Source organism: Coffea arabica, chromosome 10c, assembly GCF_036785885.1.
Source record: "Coffea arabica cultivar ET-39 chromosome 10c, Coffea Arabica ET-39 HiFi, whole genome shotgun sequence".
NCBI classification, from domain to species: domain Eukaryota; kingdom Viridiplantae; phylum Streptophyta; class Magnoliopsida; order Gentianales; family Rubiaceae; genus Coffea; species Coffea arabica.
The window spans coordinates 3,490,796-3,505,223 of record NC_092329.1 but is presented as its reverse complement, the minus strand read 5'-3'; the positions used below and the strand labels follow the sequence as shown (position 1 = coordinate 3,505,223).

The 14,428-nt window shown below is 39.7% G+C and overlaps 2 protein-coding genes across 5 annotated transcripts; one reads left to right on the top strand and one right to left on the bottom strand.

Moving 5' to 3' along the window:
- The first annotated feature begins 60 nt into the window (after nt 1–60).
- On the top strand, nt 61–9,246 carry LOC113713198 (mannan endo-1,4-beta-mannosidase 7-like). Its single transcript, XM_027236856.2, has 5 exons — nt 61–575; nt 681–875; nt 1,112–1,234; nt 8,320–8,522; nt 8,623–9,246. The coding sequence occupies exons 1-5, from the start codon at nt 246–248 to the stop codon at nt 9,050–9,052; spliced, it is 1,281 nt and encodes a 426-aa protein (XP_027092657.1). The 5' UTR covers nt 61–245; the 3' UTR covers nt 9,053–9,246.
- Nucleotides 9,247–9,366: 120 nt separating this feature from the next.
- LOC113713197 (glucose-1-phosphate adenylyltransferase large subunit 1-like) lies at nt 9,367–14,210 on the bottom strand. 4 transcript variants are annotated; one of them, XM_027236855.2, is made up of 14 exons: nt 13,365–14,207; nt 13,096–13,221; nt 12,640–12,813; nt 12,288–12,380; nt 12,123–12,206; nt 11,983–12,038; nt 11,742–11,835; nt 11,411–11,596; nt 11,205–11,285; nt 10,608–10,694; nt 10,430–10,534; nt 9,974–10,080; nt 9,696–9,756; nt 9,367–9,596 (listed from the first exon to the last, which is right to left on the bottom strand). In XM_027236855.2, the coding sequence occupies exons 1-14, from the start codon at nt 13,599–13,601 to the stop codon at nt 9,495–9,497; spliced, it is 1,593 nt and encodes a 530-aa protein (XP_027092656.1). In that variant the 5' UTR covers nt 13,602–14,207; the 3' UTR covers nt 9,367–9,494. The 4 variants fall into 4 exon arrangements, 3 of the variants coding, with proteins under 3 accessions (XP_027092656.1, XP_027092655.1, XP_071925423.1); XM_027236854.2 differs by having other exon boundaries at nt 9,367–9,756; nt 13,365–14,210; XM_072069322.1 differs by lacking the exon at nt 12,640–12,813 and having other exon boundaries at nt 13,365–14,208.
- Nucleotides 14,211–14,428: the final 218 nt, after the last annotated feature.

Below are 14,428 nucleotides of genomic sequence, written 5' to 3'. Positions count from 1 at the left end.
GTGGGAGTTACCTTTTGCCAAGGAAGGAAAGCAAGATTCGGGCGGGGTTATACCAAGCTAAAAGCATCGAGGTTGGACAACAATATAACACAGCAGAGAACTGTTAACATTTGTTTGTTTGTAATTGTCGTCTCCACTTTTATTAGTTTATAAGTTCATCCTTCCTCCACCTGAGGAAACATACTAGTTTTACTACATTACTGTGTATAAAATCTCCCATTGCTGGTCACTGTCAGAAAAGAAGAATGAAGAAGCACTTCGGTCCCTTTTTTCTTATTTTTCTGTTCTTGATCCACAACCGACGAACCTCTTCAGAAGTTTCAGCACAAGATGAATTTATCAGAACTGAAGGCGTACAATTTCTAGAAGATGGCAGTCCATTCTATGCAAATGGTTTCAATGCCTACTGGTTGATGATCTTTGGCTCTGACCCATCTAAGCAAAACAAAGTATCTACTGCATTTGAAGAAGCTGTTAGCCATGGCCTTACTGTTGCAAGAACTTGGGCTTTTAATGATGGAGGTGATTTCCCTTTGCAGTTTTCTCCTGGCAATTACAATGAAAAGATGTTTCAGGTCAGCCCCGTTTCTGTTATTTGTCCATTTTTTGTTATTAATTAACCAACTTGCTTTAGCATCTAGAAGACAATAATATAGAGCGCATGCTCGAATTTGTTGAAGGGATTGGACCTTGTCATCTCTGAAGCAAGAAAGTACGGAATAAGGCTGATATTAAGCTTGGTAAACAATTATGACAATTTTGGAGGAAAGAAGCAGTATGTAGACTGGGCTAGAAGTAAAGGCGAGAATCTGAATTCTGATGATGATTTCTTCACAAATGCTGTTGTCAAAGGCTACTATAAAGATCACATCAAGGTTGGTGCAGCCAAACATTTTATTGTCATCGTTTTCTTCTATTCACATTCGTTGGAAAAGATTTTTTTTTTTCCTAAGAATTCTTGTGTTTCGTAATTAGTCAGTATAATAGATAAGACGGACAAAGTAGCAAAGAACAAAATTTTTTGATTTTAGCATTTCTATCCGCATTACTATTTTCACGATTGTGGTAACGAGAACATATTTATCAGCCATGAGTTCCCGTGTTTGGCCAGGCTGTTCTAACCAGACAAAATAGCATCACGGGAGTATTTTACACGGATGATCCCACAATAATGGCTTGGGAGCTTATGAACGAACCAAGGTGCACCACAGATGCATCAGGCAAAACTATACAGGTTCAGAATGTTCAACTATACCTCCTCATTTTCTTATTTCTTTTCATACGTATATGTACTGGACCTGCCCAACAAGGGACGGATTCAAGACAGAAATTGAGAGAAATGCAGATACAGGGGAAATGAGAAGAGAGAGCAGGGGAAGACTAAGATAGTATAGACGGGAAATGAGAATTGTTACATCCAAAAACTACATCCCTTCTCTTCCTCCTCTGCTTTATACTAGTTTCTGGTATTCTAACAATATAACTAACGCATGCAATATGAAAGGACTCACATGCTCGATCAATTAACCGACACATGCAATCTGTTATTTGGAATATCTTCTACAACTAACTTCCTAACGTCAAATAACTAGACTCCAGCTCGGTCATTACAGTTGCCCTCCCTTCAAACAATCCTAGTCTCTAGGATTGAAGGATGGAAATTGGCTTTGTATAACAGTCAAGTCCTCCCAGGTAGCATCCTCCTCATTCATGTTCTTCCAACAAATTAAGACCTGCTCCACCTGCTGACCAGCCCTGTCTATCATTCTTCTGTCTAGAACCGCAGTGGGGGCAGTAGTGTAGAGCCCTTCCTCCGATATTTGTGGCAATTCATTGCTGATAGGAGCTCCCTTAGACGTTGGTTTCAAGAGTGAAACATGGAAAACAGGGTGAATAGCAGCACCCTGTGGAAGCTTGAGCCTATAAGCAACTGACCCAATCTTCTTTTCCACCTGATATGGGCCATAATACTTGGCTGCCAGCTTCAAGTTCCTCCTTAGTGCTACCGTAGTCTGCCTATACGGCTGCAGCTTGAGATACACCCAATCACCCTCAGCAAAGGACCTATCTATTCTGTGTTTGTCTGCAAACTGCTTCATTCGGTTCTGAGCCTGCAATAAATTTTCCCTGAGCAATGTATTCCAGTTTACCCTTTCCTTTATCCAATCCTCCACAGCAGCAACTGGAGTGTCACTTGAGTGCAAACTCAATTGGGATGGTTTGTAGCCATATAAAGCTTGGAACGGAGTCATCTGCAAACTGGAGTGGAAGTTAGTGTTGTACCACCATTCAGCTGCAGGTAAACACCTTTTCCAATGGCCTGGTTGCTGCAAGCACATAGCTCTTAAGTAAGTCTCTAGACACCTATTCACCCTCTCAGTTTGTCCATCAGACTGAGGGTGATAGGAAGAAGAGAAACTAAGTTCAGTCCCTACTTGCTTAAAAAGCTCTTGCCAGAATATACTAGTGAACACTTTGTCTCTATCAGATACAATCCCATTAGGCAGCCCATGTAACCTGAATATTTGGTCGAAGAATACCTGAGCCACACTCTTAGCAGTGTAGTGAGAAGTCATGGAGGTGAAGTGAGCATATTTTGTAAATCTGTCTACCACCACAAAAATGACATTATGACCATATGATTTGGGTAGTCCTTCAATAAAATCCATAGAAATTTCCTGCCATGCTTGCTCAGGAATTGACAATGGCTGCAACAACCCTGGGTAGGAGCAATGCTCCCCTTTACTCCTCTTGCAAATGTCACAAGCCTGTACGTAAGATTCCACATCCTTTTTCATGCCCGGCCAGTAGAAATAGTTCTTCATTCTCTGGTATGTTCCTTGGTTCCCCGAGTGCCCTCCAATTGCAGAATCATGCATGCAATTGATGAGCTGAGCCCTTAATTCTGAGTTACTCCCAATATACATTCTTCCCATATACCTGATAATCCCTTGATGGTATGTGTAATCGTGCACACTAGATTTGTCTACCGCTAGTGCAGTCAGTAGTTCCTTGGCCTTCTCATCCCCATTATAACTGCTAGAGACCCTTGCTAACCATAATGGCTTTGCTGTGGTAATGGCATGGACCTGCACCTCCTCACCACCTGACCCTTCATCCCTTCCTTCCATCCTTCTAGATAGAGCATCAGCCACCAAGTTATCCTTACCCCTTTTATATTGGATCTCATAATCTAGTCCCATCAGCTTTGCTAACCATTTTTGCTGGAGAGGTGTAGTGATTTTTTGTTCCAGTAAGTATTTCAAACTTTCATGATCAGTTTTGATTATGAAGTGAGTTCCTAGCAAGTAGTGTCTCCATTTCCCTACTGCAGTAATCAATGACAATAATTCCTTTTCATATATGGACAGTGTTTGATTTTTGGGTCCAAGTGCCTGACTCATGAAAGCAATAGGCCTACCTTGCTGCATCAAAACTGCTCCAATGGTCTTTTGGCTAGCATCGGTTTCCAATACAAATGTTCCAAGGAAATCAGGAAGTGCTAGTACAGGAGCTTGAGTCATAGCATGTTTGAGTTCTTGGAAAGCTTGCTCAGCTTGTTCATCCCACCCGAAACCATCCTTCTTTAGCAGATTAGTTAAAGGTTTAGCGATCTTCCCATATCCCTTCACAAATCTCCTGTAGTATCCTGTCAGTCCCAAAAAACCCCTTAAACCTTTAACAGTGGTAGGAGATGGCCAGGACAGCATAGCTTCCACTTTTGCAGGATCAGCAGAGACTCCCTCACCAGTAACTATATGCCCCAAGTACTCTACTCTATCTTGCCCAAATGAACACTTAGACATTTTTGCATATAATGAGTGATTTCTGAGGGTGTCAAGAACAAGGGAGAGGTGTTTGAGATGGGAGTCAAAATCGGGGCTGTAAACTAGAATGTCATCAAAGAACACTAGCACAAATTTTCGAATAAAAGGTTCAAATACCGAGTTCATTAGAGCCTGGAAAGTTGCTGGTGCATTAGTGAGGCCAAATGGCATCACTAAGTATTCATAGAGGCCAGAGTGGGTTCTGAAAGCTGTTTTTTGGATATCAGATGGGTGCATTCTTATCTGATGGTACCCTGACCTCAAATCAATTTTTGAAAAAATTTTGGCACCCTGCAGTTCATCTAGGAGGTCATCAATGATTGGGATGGGAAACTTGTCTTTGATAGTGAGGCTGTTAAGTTGTCTATAGTCAATGCATAACCTCCAAGTGCCATCCTTCTTTTTAACTATTAAGGCTGGGGATGCAAAAGGACTATGGCTGGTTTGGATGATACCAATGGCCAACATTTCCTTGACTTGCCTTTCTATTTCTGTTTTTTGCCTGTGGGGGTACCTATAGGGTCTAATCTTGAAAGGTTTAGCATCAGGTTTCAAAGGTATTTGGTGATTGAGGCTACGGTTGGGGGGTAAAGTTGTAGGTGCAGCAAATATGTCATCATATTGAGCAAGTAATTGAGTGAGTGTTTTGGGCACAGTAGTTACCTGTGAGTTTTGTACTCGTATCATGCAAGAGTGTTGCAAGGCTGTTCTGATTTTGTTTCTGCAATACTTCTGGGCTGATACTCCTTGCTTCATCAACACCTTGGCAGAGTGGGAATCCCCTTGTAGTAACACCATTTCACCCTCCTTCTCAAATGATAATGACAACTTTTGAAAGTCAAAAGTCATGGGGCTATAACACTTCATCCAGTCAACCCCCAAAATCAGGTCGTACGGTTCCAAGTCTAGTACATACACATTGTGAGTAAAATGATGGCCTTGCATCATCCACTTCATACCAGGAATCCATTGCTCACAAACTAATTCTTTCCCATCAGCAATTCTGACTTTAAAAGGTTTATGATTCTTAACAGCTTCAGGGTAGAGTTGAGCAATAGTTGGCTTTATGAAGCAGTTGGTGCTACCTCCATCCAGCAGGATTGACACCTCTTGATCACCATAATCTCCCAACATCTTAATGGTACTGGAAGACAATTGGCCAGAAACTGAGTGGAGGGATAGTGTAATATCCCTGCCATACTTGTTGCCTTGATACTCAATGACCTCATCCTCTTCATCTACTACTTCCTCTACTTGAGCCTCGCCCTCATCTGCTAGCAGCAAATGAATTCCCTTATTCCTGCAAACATGCCCAGGGGAGAACTTCTCTCCACATTTGAAACATAAACTGTGATCCTTCCTGTACTGGAACTCAGTGGGGGTAATCCTCCTAGAGCCTTGGGGAGTAGTTTTGTTGTTGCTGCTATCAAACATCTGATGTGCAGGCTTCTTCTGTATTGTCTCCGTAACCTGAGTTAGTTTTGTAGCCATCCTAGATTGCTTAGCCATAACCTGTAAGTAATGCTCCTGCCATCTCGCCTTCTCAAATGCTGATTGCAAGGTCGCAGGTTTGTGGATCTTGACCACAGACTTAATCTCCTCCTTTAGGCCACTTAGGAAACTGGAGATGTAATATGATTCAGTAAGACCAGGGACCTTGAGCATCACGGCAGCTCGCAGCTCTTCAAACCATTCTTGGTAGTGAATTACTGTGGAAGTTTGATGAAGCTTGTTAAACTCCTCTATAACGTCATCCTCCCCTAAATTCCCAAATCGACTACAAAACTCTTGGCTGAATCTATCCCATCGTAACTCCCCCTTGTCCATCTTGAAACCTTGATACCAAATACTAGCTTTCCCATCCAGATGCAATTCCACTAAATCCATATGCTGCGAATCAGGAATGCGACATAAACGGAAAAACTTCTCACATCTCCTGACCCATTCTCTGGGGTTAGAGCCATCAAATTTGGGAAATTCCACCTTAGGAGTCCCTACAGGTAGGAAATTCCTCTCTCCTTGATTGGATAGCCCCAACTCCAAGTTTCTCTGAGGCCTTTGGACAGGTTGCCTCTCCGTATTGTCTGGTGAAATTCCTAAGATCCCTCGGTCGCTTTGCAAGCTTCTCACAAAAGCGGTGTATTGAGCATTCATGGAAACCATGAAATTTTTCATCTCAGCTGAGTTCGCTTCCAAGAGTGCCTTCATATCAGAGTGATTTGTTGCCAATTTCTCTTCCAGTGCTAGTCGTTCAGCTGCATTGGCTTCAAGGATGCCCTGGATCCGAGAATCCTGCTTCCTCAGTTGTTCCTCGAAGCCTTTCATTCTGGTGCCCTCCGCCATAGTCAGCTACAGATTCGGTAGCTGAGCTTGCAGATCCAAGGACCGCAAGCGTCTGATACCAATTGTACTGGACCTGCCCAACAAGGGACGGATTCAAGACAGAAATTGAGAGAAATGCAGATACAGGGGAAATGAGAAGAGAGAGCAGGGGAAGACTAAGATAGTATAGACGGGAAATGAGAATTGTTACATCCAAAAACTACATCCCTTCTCTTCCTCCTCTGCTTTATACTAGTTTCTGGTATTCTAACAATATAACTAACGCATGCAATATGAAAGGACTCACATGCTCGATCAATTAACCGACACATGCAATCTGTTATTTGGAATATCTTCTACAACTAACTTCCTAACGTCAAATAACTAGACTCCAGCTCGGTCATTACAGTATAGTTGAACGTCTTCAAAGTATACACTTTTATTGGTCTATCAGGAAAACAGAGGACACATAATTGTCTTATTTCACCACATTAGCATGGGCATGGGTACATTGCATGGCAAAAGAATAGGAAGAGTAGCTAATTCTACATTGATAGCTAATTCTACAAAGAGACATGAATCTAGTTCTGGGATTTCAATTTTAATCACTCGATCAATAATATCTCTTTGACAACATTGATAGCTAGGCTTGTGTGGGCAGCAGTTTGTATTTTGAATTTTTTTTCCCATCAATGAAATTCATCATCATGTCCCACATCCCAAAGAAATTACAAGCAGTGTTAATCAAAGTATGAGATAATTGAGGATATATAACCGTCCCTGTGAATAATTTATGAGGTCCACACTCTCTCACAATTTACTATGGATCTAGTTTTTTTTTTTTTTTTTTTTTCTCAACAACGATAACATTTGTATAACTTACTCTATCCTATTCTAGGGGAGGGGAAAGCTAACCGATGGAAAACACCATCAAAGGAAGTCACTAAAGTGATAAGTCACAAATAGTGATCGATAGAAGATAAGGTTTAAACCCTCGACCTTTCACCCATAATCAAGACCAAAAGTCTTGGTGGTGGACTAACAAACCAAATGACTGGTCACAATTTACTGTGGATCTAGTACTTTGTCTTTCTGTTTTATTTACATTAGGCTAGGCCTGGGCCTCAGAAGATGTCTTGGTTAGTTGTGACCAGGCGTCCTACAAAAAGAAGCCACGGGCACTAAACCTGGCCCCATAAAGAGTCACGGGCTGCACCTTGGAACTACACAAAATTTGGAAGGGAGAAATAAAAGACAAAAGATAAGAAAAACTTGGGCGCTAACTTCGTACTATAATTGTACTTTCAAGTTTCAATCGCTTACTGGAATTTGTTTTGGGATAATATCAGAAACCTCTCTTGAGGTTTTTCTTAATATTATTTGGCACCCCTAGATTTTAGAAATATCACTTACCTCCCCTAGTAATTGTAAAATAACTATATTAACTCTCACTTGGCACATAATTCACAACATATCAAATAAATGAAGCTCAAAAATTAAAGAAACAGAAGTCACATTCTTCTTTTTCCCTTTTCTCCATCATTCTCTCTTACTCATATTTTTTGGATAAATATGCAATATTTTATTGTAAATTATAATAAATTAAATTTTGTTTATCTTTTACTTTTTGTGATTGTGATAAAGTGGAGTATGATTTATTTGCTTATTTTGGGTTGATTTTTATAATGATTGGTATAGTTTAATGGTTTGAGTAAAGGGTTAAGAAGATGTTGGAAAAAAATGTAAATTTATAGGAAATCGATTTTGAGCATATAGAATTAAGTTAATGCAAGTGTATTTCTTTTCAAATATCATTTTTGTATTTCAAATTTATATTTTTATGGGGTATAGAATTGTGATGTAGTGGTACTACAAGAGATTGCTTTTGATGTGATGGTTTTCTTGAAGTGAACAAAGTGGTTTAGGAACATTTTTATTTAGCAAGTGATAGGGTAGTTTAGGATTTTTAAAAATTTTGTTACACAAATAACAAAAGTAAGGGAGGTAAATGATATTTTTAAAACTTTAGGGGTGTCAAGTGATATTAAGAGAAACCTCAGGGAAGGTTTCTGATATTATCCCATTTGTTTTATGCAAAAGGAGGTCGATAGAATTGGCATGCGCTAAAGGAGGTTGATTCATTACTCACTTGATTTGCACTCGTTCGCAGGCTTGGATCTCAGAAATGGGTTGGTTCCTGAAGTCCATAGACAGAAATCACTTGTTAGGAGCTGGGCTTGAAGGGTTCTACGGATCATCGAATGCTCAAAAGCAGCACTTAAATCCAAATTTTCAAGCAGGAACAGATTTCATAGCAAATAATCAAATTAAGGATATTGATTTTGCCACGGTTCACTCGTATCCGGATGCATGGTAACTGGCACTCCCAATCTTTGTTGTCTTCATAACTGATCCGAGTCTTTTAAAACATGGTACTATGACAATTCTTGAATATTCGTGGATGGATGGATAGGTTAGCTGGCCAAAGTGAAGAAGCTCAACTTTCATTCTTGATCAACTGGCTCCAAAGCCACATTCAGGATGCAGAGAAGATTCTTCGAAAACCCCTTCTATTTACAGAATTCGGGAAATCATCAAAAGATCCCGGCTTCAACATGAATCAGAGAGACCTGTTGTTCAATACTGTCTATTCAACCATTTACTCCTCGGCCAGTGGCGGAGGGGCGGCTGCAGGTGGCTTATTCTGGCAATTTTTAACTGAAGGAATGGACCCTCTTCGCGATGGCTACGAGGTCATCTTGAGTGAAAGTTCTTCAACAGCAAGCATCATCGTCCAGCAATCACGAAGGCTTAATAAAATCCGAAGAATGTATTCTAGAAACAGTAATGCATTACCAAGGAAGGAAGCTAGAAACTTTGATGGTGACAATCTTGGACCTTGAGAAAATGGGATAAATCAATCTCCAAGTAAAATTTTACTTGGAGGAATTCTCACGGTTTGTTTCGGGGTAGGATGTAAAACGCTTCAAGATTTCTCTCGTCCGTTTGGTTGGATGTAAAATGTTTTGTAAACTGGCATGATTTTTTGGGGGTACACAAAAAAAAGCTTCTGCAATGATTTTCTGTTGTTCGTCACTTGATGGGAAAAGTTTTCATGAAACAGAGAGACCAAATGATGAACCATTTCGTCCGTGAAAGTTATATTCACAGGGGATTATGATTCTTGAGAAACTAAGAATCAGATTAGAAGCATCACTTCGCATAGTCCTCGCCATCATTAAATTTTATTCCAAAACTTAGACCTTAAACGAGTCTGAACAAAAACACAGCATAGTTACATATACAGGGGCCTCATCGTAGCAGAAACTGATAATCTTGACACCATTATATGACGGTTCCATCTTTAATTGTTGCATTCTTCAGAATGACAATGATTCCTGATCTAATGTAAAAACCTTCTTCTGGTCTGTCGGCTTCTTCAACACCCTGTAACATCCGATAAAACTTATAAATCCTCTGCAGCATGATGCTCCTGTATAAGGATTCCCAGCAAAGCACAGAAAATAGAAAGCAAGAAAGGCTTACATCCGCATTTGTAATGACCACGTCTCTTCCTATCTTGGTATTCTTGTCTATTATACAATTTCTTGATACACAAAGTGACAAGGATGAAAGAAATTTGTCAGCACATAGATAAAAGGCACATCCAAGTCTCCTAGAGGAAAAATTACTATATGGACGATGAATGAATGAATGAATGGGATTTTAAGCCATGAGATCTACAACAGAGTTCAGTTTATGGATTTATTTACTAAAACAAGTTGCAAGTTAGTGACGGTCTGCAAGTTATGATAATATCTCACCTAATTTTGGTGTTCTGTCCAACACCAATGGGCACCTTCCCCTCTGCTAATAAAGATGCAATTTCAGATTCAGTTTGATAGTAGTCCGCACCCATCATCATAGTATCCTGAAATTCGAAAAAATCATCTGGCATAAGTACACATGGCACTCAAAAGAAAACATAAGATTTTGCCGATAATATTTAATAATCTATTGAACTCTTTCACTGCACTGATTAGACTCAAGTAACAAACAACAAAACACCATGACATAGCATTTTAGCGGCGGGTAAACCGGTACTGATGATGCCTGAAGGAAAAAAGAAAAAAAAAAAAAACTGGTACTGATGATGGTATAAGAAACTCAGCATGACATTCAAAACCAACTGGTAAATCTTCAAAACACTATTTTCACACAGAACCTTAACTTTATGTTGGCCAAAAGCAATTCTTACAATTAAAGATACTTCTACCCACCATCAATTCAACACCATAGTCTAAGCGTGATCTCACGCCAACTATAGAATGCTCAACACTGCACTCCCGAAGAAAGCAACCGTGTGAAATGATTGCATCCACAATCTGAGAAGGCCAGTAAACTCGTGAGATGTGCAAGAAACAAGCTCTAAGAAGATAGACGAGCATAATAGCATACCCTGCATTTTTCAACTTTAGTAGGTGGCAAGAATCTAGGAGATGTATAAAAAGGAGTCTTTGGGTCGTTAAAGTCAAATTTCGGAGGCTGCAAAAGAAACAAATTATAATTAGCGTGGGGACTTTTTAAGTCCTTCAGAAGCTAATAGCTGATACATATTTACCATTGAAAACCAATCTTAAGATCAAAATTGTACTTTAATTCCAAGATACAAACTGCCACTGACAGAGTACTAAAGATTTATGCAATTGCCAAACAGGTTCATAATATGCTAGGAGCCACCATATTAGGCAAACTGCAAATGACAGAGTAATAAACCAAGCTCTGTATTATAGTTGAAGTAATTCATAAAGGGCAAGCAGCCACCATACTGTGCTGGAGGCTTCATGTTTCCATCTGCAAACTTTTTCTCTTAAACAAAATTCTTCTTCCCAATTGTGTATTGGCATGAATTATAAGAATTTTGGATTTCTGACAACCAAAGCTGCAAGTTTTTTATGAAACTTCCAACTTAACCCAATGATGAAGTTCTATAGTAAATTAGATGAACAAAAATGCAGTAAGACTAAAGAATATTCTTAGAAAATGGAAAATGACCTGCTCTGTAAGTGCCAAATTGGAGTCAAAGAACGACCTTATAGTCCCAATGTCCTCCCAGTAATCACTAAAAAGATACGCCTGATGATAAAATTTCATCACCAAACCAAGTTAGTAAAAAGTTCCCTGACCAACACTTAACCAAATTCCTAAGGCCATGGGCAACAAAGATTGTGTCTATAAAATCAGTAAACTGTTATTCTCACCTGAACATTATGATCCTTCACAGCTGAGGGAATGATCTCAGAGCCAAAGTCATTACAGGAAGGATATTTCCACCTCAGAAGGCTCAGCAGAACATCTGTTCTGAATACATAAACACCCATTGATGCAATGTATGGATACTTCATAGCCTCTTTTGCAGAAAGTCCAAGAAGCGAGGTGTCAACTTGCTGTATCCAAGCCGAAAAGAAGAGTAGCTCAGGATGGGCAACTTAAAATCACCAAGCAACAACAGTCAAAATACCAAAGTGATATGCATATCAACTTAAGCCGGATATGTCAAAAAGTATTTATAAGGGATTCGAGTTCAAATACCATTGCTTTCAAATCAGCGCCTTTTGGTTTCTCAGCAAATTGGATAATACGCCCTGTCCCATCAATCTTCATTAACCCGTAATCTGAGGCTCGACTGCCATGAAAAGAATTAAAACATAAGTTCCTGATCCATTACCCACTTTAAGGGTTCGTCTGTAGTCTATTCTATCAAATGAAAGAGGCAGAGAGAGGTGATGATATGGTTTAAATACGAAGTTTGGAAGATAGATGGATTACGAACCTATCATCCATGGGTACACATGAAACAGTAATATCTGCATTAGTGTCAACATGCTTCTGCAAGTATAACTTTGTTTAATGTCTAAATTTTGAGAAATAGAAAGTGCTAGAGAAAGCATACAGCCAAAGATGAAAATAAACCTGAACAAAGTCCATGTAATTCATTCTGTATAGATGGTCTCCGGACAATATTACTATGTGTTCAACATTTTTGTTCTTGGCGTCCTACAAAAACAAGTCAAGGCCAAGCTTTATTGCTTTTCACTCGGAATTTTCCCAGTAACAGGCACAATTCTAAACACGCACCTCAAATACCCATGTAAATTGCCGAACAGCATCTGCAGTTCCCTGAAACCACTTCTTTCCAGCTTCGCCTGATGTCTGAGTGGCAGCAAGAACCTGTTTTCCAGTTAAAATTTCTCTTAGAACAGCAACAAGTTGCCTTTGCCATCATGTTAGGCAATTGTTTATTTGTATTTCAAAAAGATTCGACTGCAGGGTGCTTAAAATATATTCCTTAACACTTGGACAAAAAAAATGGTGCCCCTAGTGTATATTTGTCGAAAGAGTAAACAATGGCTAACTATAAACCCCTATCCATCCTAGTTCTACTTAAAGATGAAAAATGTGCTTTCCAAAAGGTCCCGATTGATCTTACCTCCACAAACCCATCTCCAAAATTCACACCATTTCCGAAATTGTACGTTCTAGCAAGGTGCCGATTAAGGGAAAATGAGTTAAACTGGGTCAAGATAAAAATTTTCCGTATTCCACTGTTGATGCAGTTGCTCATGGGCACATCAATTAGCCTATAACAACCTCCAATTGGCACCTGAAATACAATTCCACATCAGAAGCAAATGTTTCACTAATAGTGAGTGAATTTTAATAAAATTTCTTGGTTCTGTGTCTCCATATTGCATAATTTGAATCATGATAATACTGTAACTTCACAAATTCTTAATGCACTTTACTGGATAACCCTTCTATAGTCCACAAAATTCTATAATTCTGTCCAACTTTTGCAGCCAAAAAAAAAAAACAATAATATAAACCAACAGTGACAGCCATAGATATTAACAGTAGGAACCAAGATAGTGGGATCCGTTCTTACAGCCGGTTTAGCCCTTTTGCTGGTAAGGGGAAACAGGCGAGTTCCGGCACCTCCACCCAAAACGATTGCAGCTACAGTTTTAGGATCTACTGTTGAACTCTCATCAAATACTGGTGCTTCAAATTGCTGAATCCAACATGAAAAATAAAAGAAAACAACTCTAAATATTCATCATTGTGCCAGCAATAAGGAGAAAGATACGCGCGCGAGCGCGCTCACACACATATATAGGCCAAAAGCACAAATTTCACAAAGAGGTGTTCACTAACCATAATCTCTTGGTCTATATCTTGTGTAAAGATGGAGAAAGCCACCCCAGGCTTGATCTTTTTAGCCCTGTTTACACTACTACTTTTCAAACTCCTGCAAAAGTTGGTCCCTGAAGCCTTGCTTTTCAGACTTCCCTTGATCTTCTTTCCCAGAAATCCACTGTCTCCATAGCCAAAAGCCCTTCTAAATTGCGAAGGATGGGCATTTGCTTTCATGGTGGCACAGCAGGAATCCATTGCAACGATCCCGCTCCTAGAACCCAAACCAGATACTAAACCCCCCTGATTATCAACTAAAGATTCTTGTTCTATATAATATTAAATTGTGACTCAACAAATATAATATAGTACGAGGAACTCTTAAGAATACGTAGACAGTATAGCACTAGCTTTTCTGAGATACCTATTTGATACAAAAAGCAAAACTTTTTTTTTCCAAAAAGATCCCAACAACCTCACATGTATATTGCCATAAAAAGAGAAATCTTCCAAAGATCAAATTTTTACTCGAGACCCAAATCACGTGTATCACTAAAATAACAGACCAACCACTACCCCGGTCGCGAAAATGAGGAAAACTTCAGTAACCGAAAAATCAAGAGCAACCCGACAAGAATTCAGATTCTTCTGATTTCCAACAGAACACAAAAGGTTGAGGTGGGAAAAGCTGACAATACAGTGAATGCCCAAAGATATTATAGTACGATGAAAGAATGAAATGCGAGAGAAGGCGCGTTGATCCTCTCTGTGTGTTTATGGACGATTGCGGTGGGAGAGAGGAGTCTGAATATTGGTGGGGTACTGCTTCTTGTAGAGTCCCAGTCCACAGTGGGAAGTGAGTGAGGGATCTGATTTGTTGGCAAGTCTGAGCTGTGGGCTGCGGGGTTACGTGTGAGTTGTTGAGGCCAAGTTTGGAGGACCACTGGATCATGTTACGTGTCCCACGTTTGAGTTTAATCAAACATTAATTCCACGTTTCAAGGATGGTATATTGCTACTACTGAGTCCGGACACAAAAGATGTTGACAATCATGGAAAAACAAAAGAAGAAATGATCGAGGGGC

Excerpts from the sequence above, each read along its gene's own strand:
- LOC113713197 (XM_027236854.2), bottom strand. The coding sequence starts at position 13,601 with ATGGATTCCTGCTGTGCCACCATGAAAGCAAATGCCCATCCTTCGCAA. Across the intron at positions 13,222-13,364 it reads ATATAGACCAAGAGATTATG|CAATTTGAAGCACCAGTATT; the intron begins GTTAGTGAACAC and ends TGTTGGATTCAG. Across the intron at positions 12,814-13,095 it reads GCAAAAGGGCTAAACCGGCT|GTGCCAATTGGAGGTTGTTA; the intron begins GTAAGAACGGAT and ends ATTGTATTTCAG.
- LOC113713198 (XM_027236856.2), top strand. The coding sequence starts at position 246 with ATGAAGAAGCACTTCGGTCCCTTTTTTCTTATTTTTCTGTTCTTGATC. Across the intron at positions 576-680 it reads ACAATGAAAAGATGTTTCAG|GGATTGGACCTTGTCATCTC; the intron begins GTCAGCCCCGTT and ends AATTTGTTGAAG. Across the intron at positions 1,235-8,319 it reads CATCAGGCAAAACTATACAG|GCTTGGATCTCAGAAATGGG; the intron begins GTTCAGAATGTT and ends ACTCGTTCGCAG.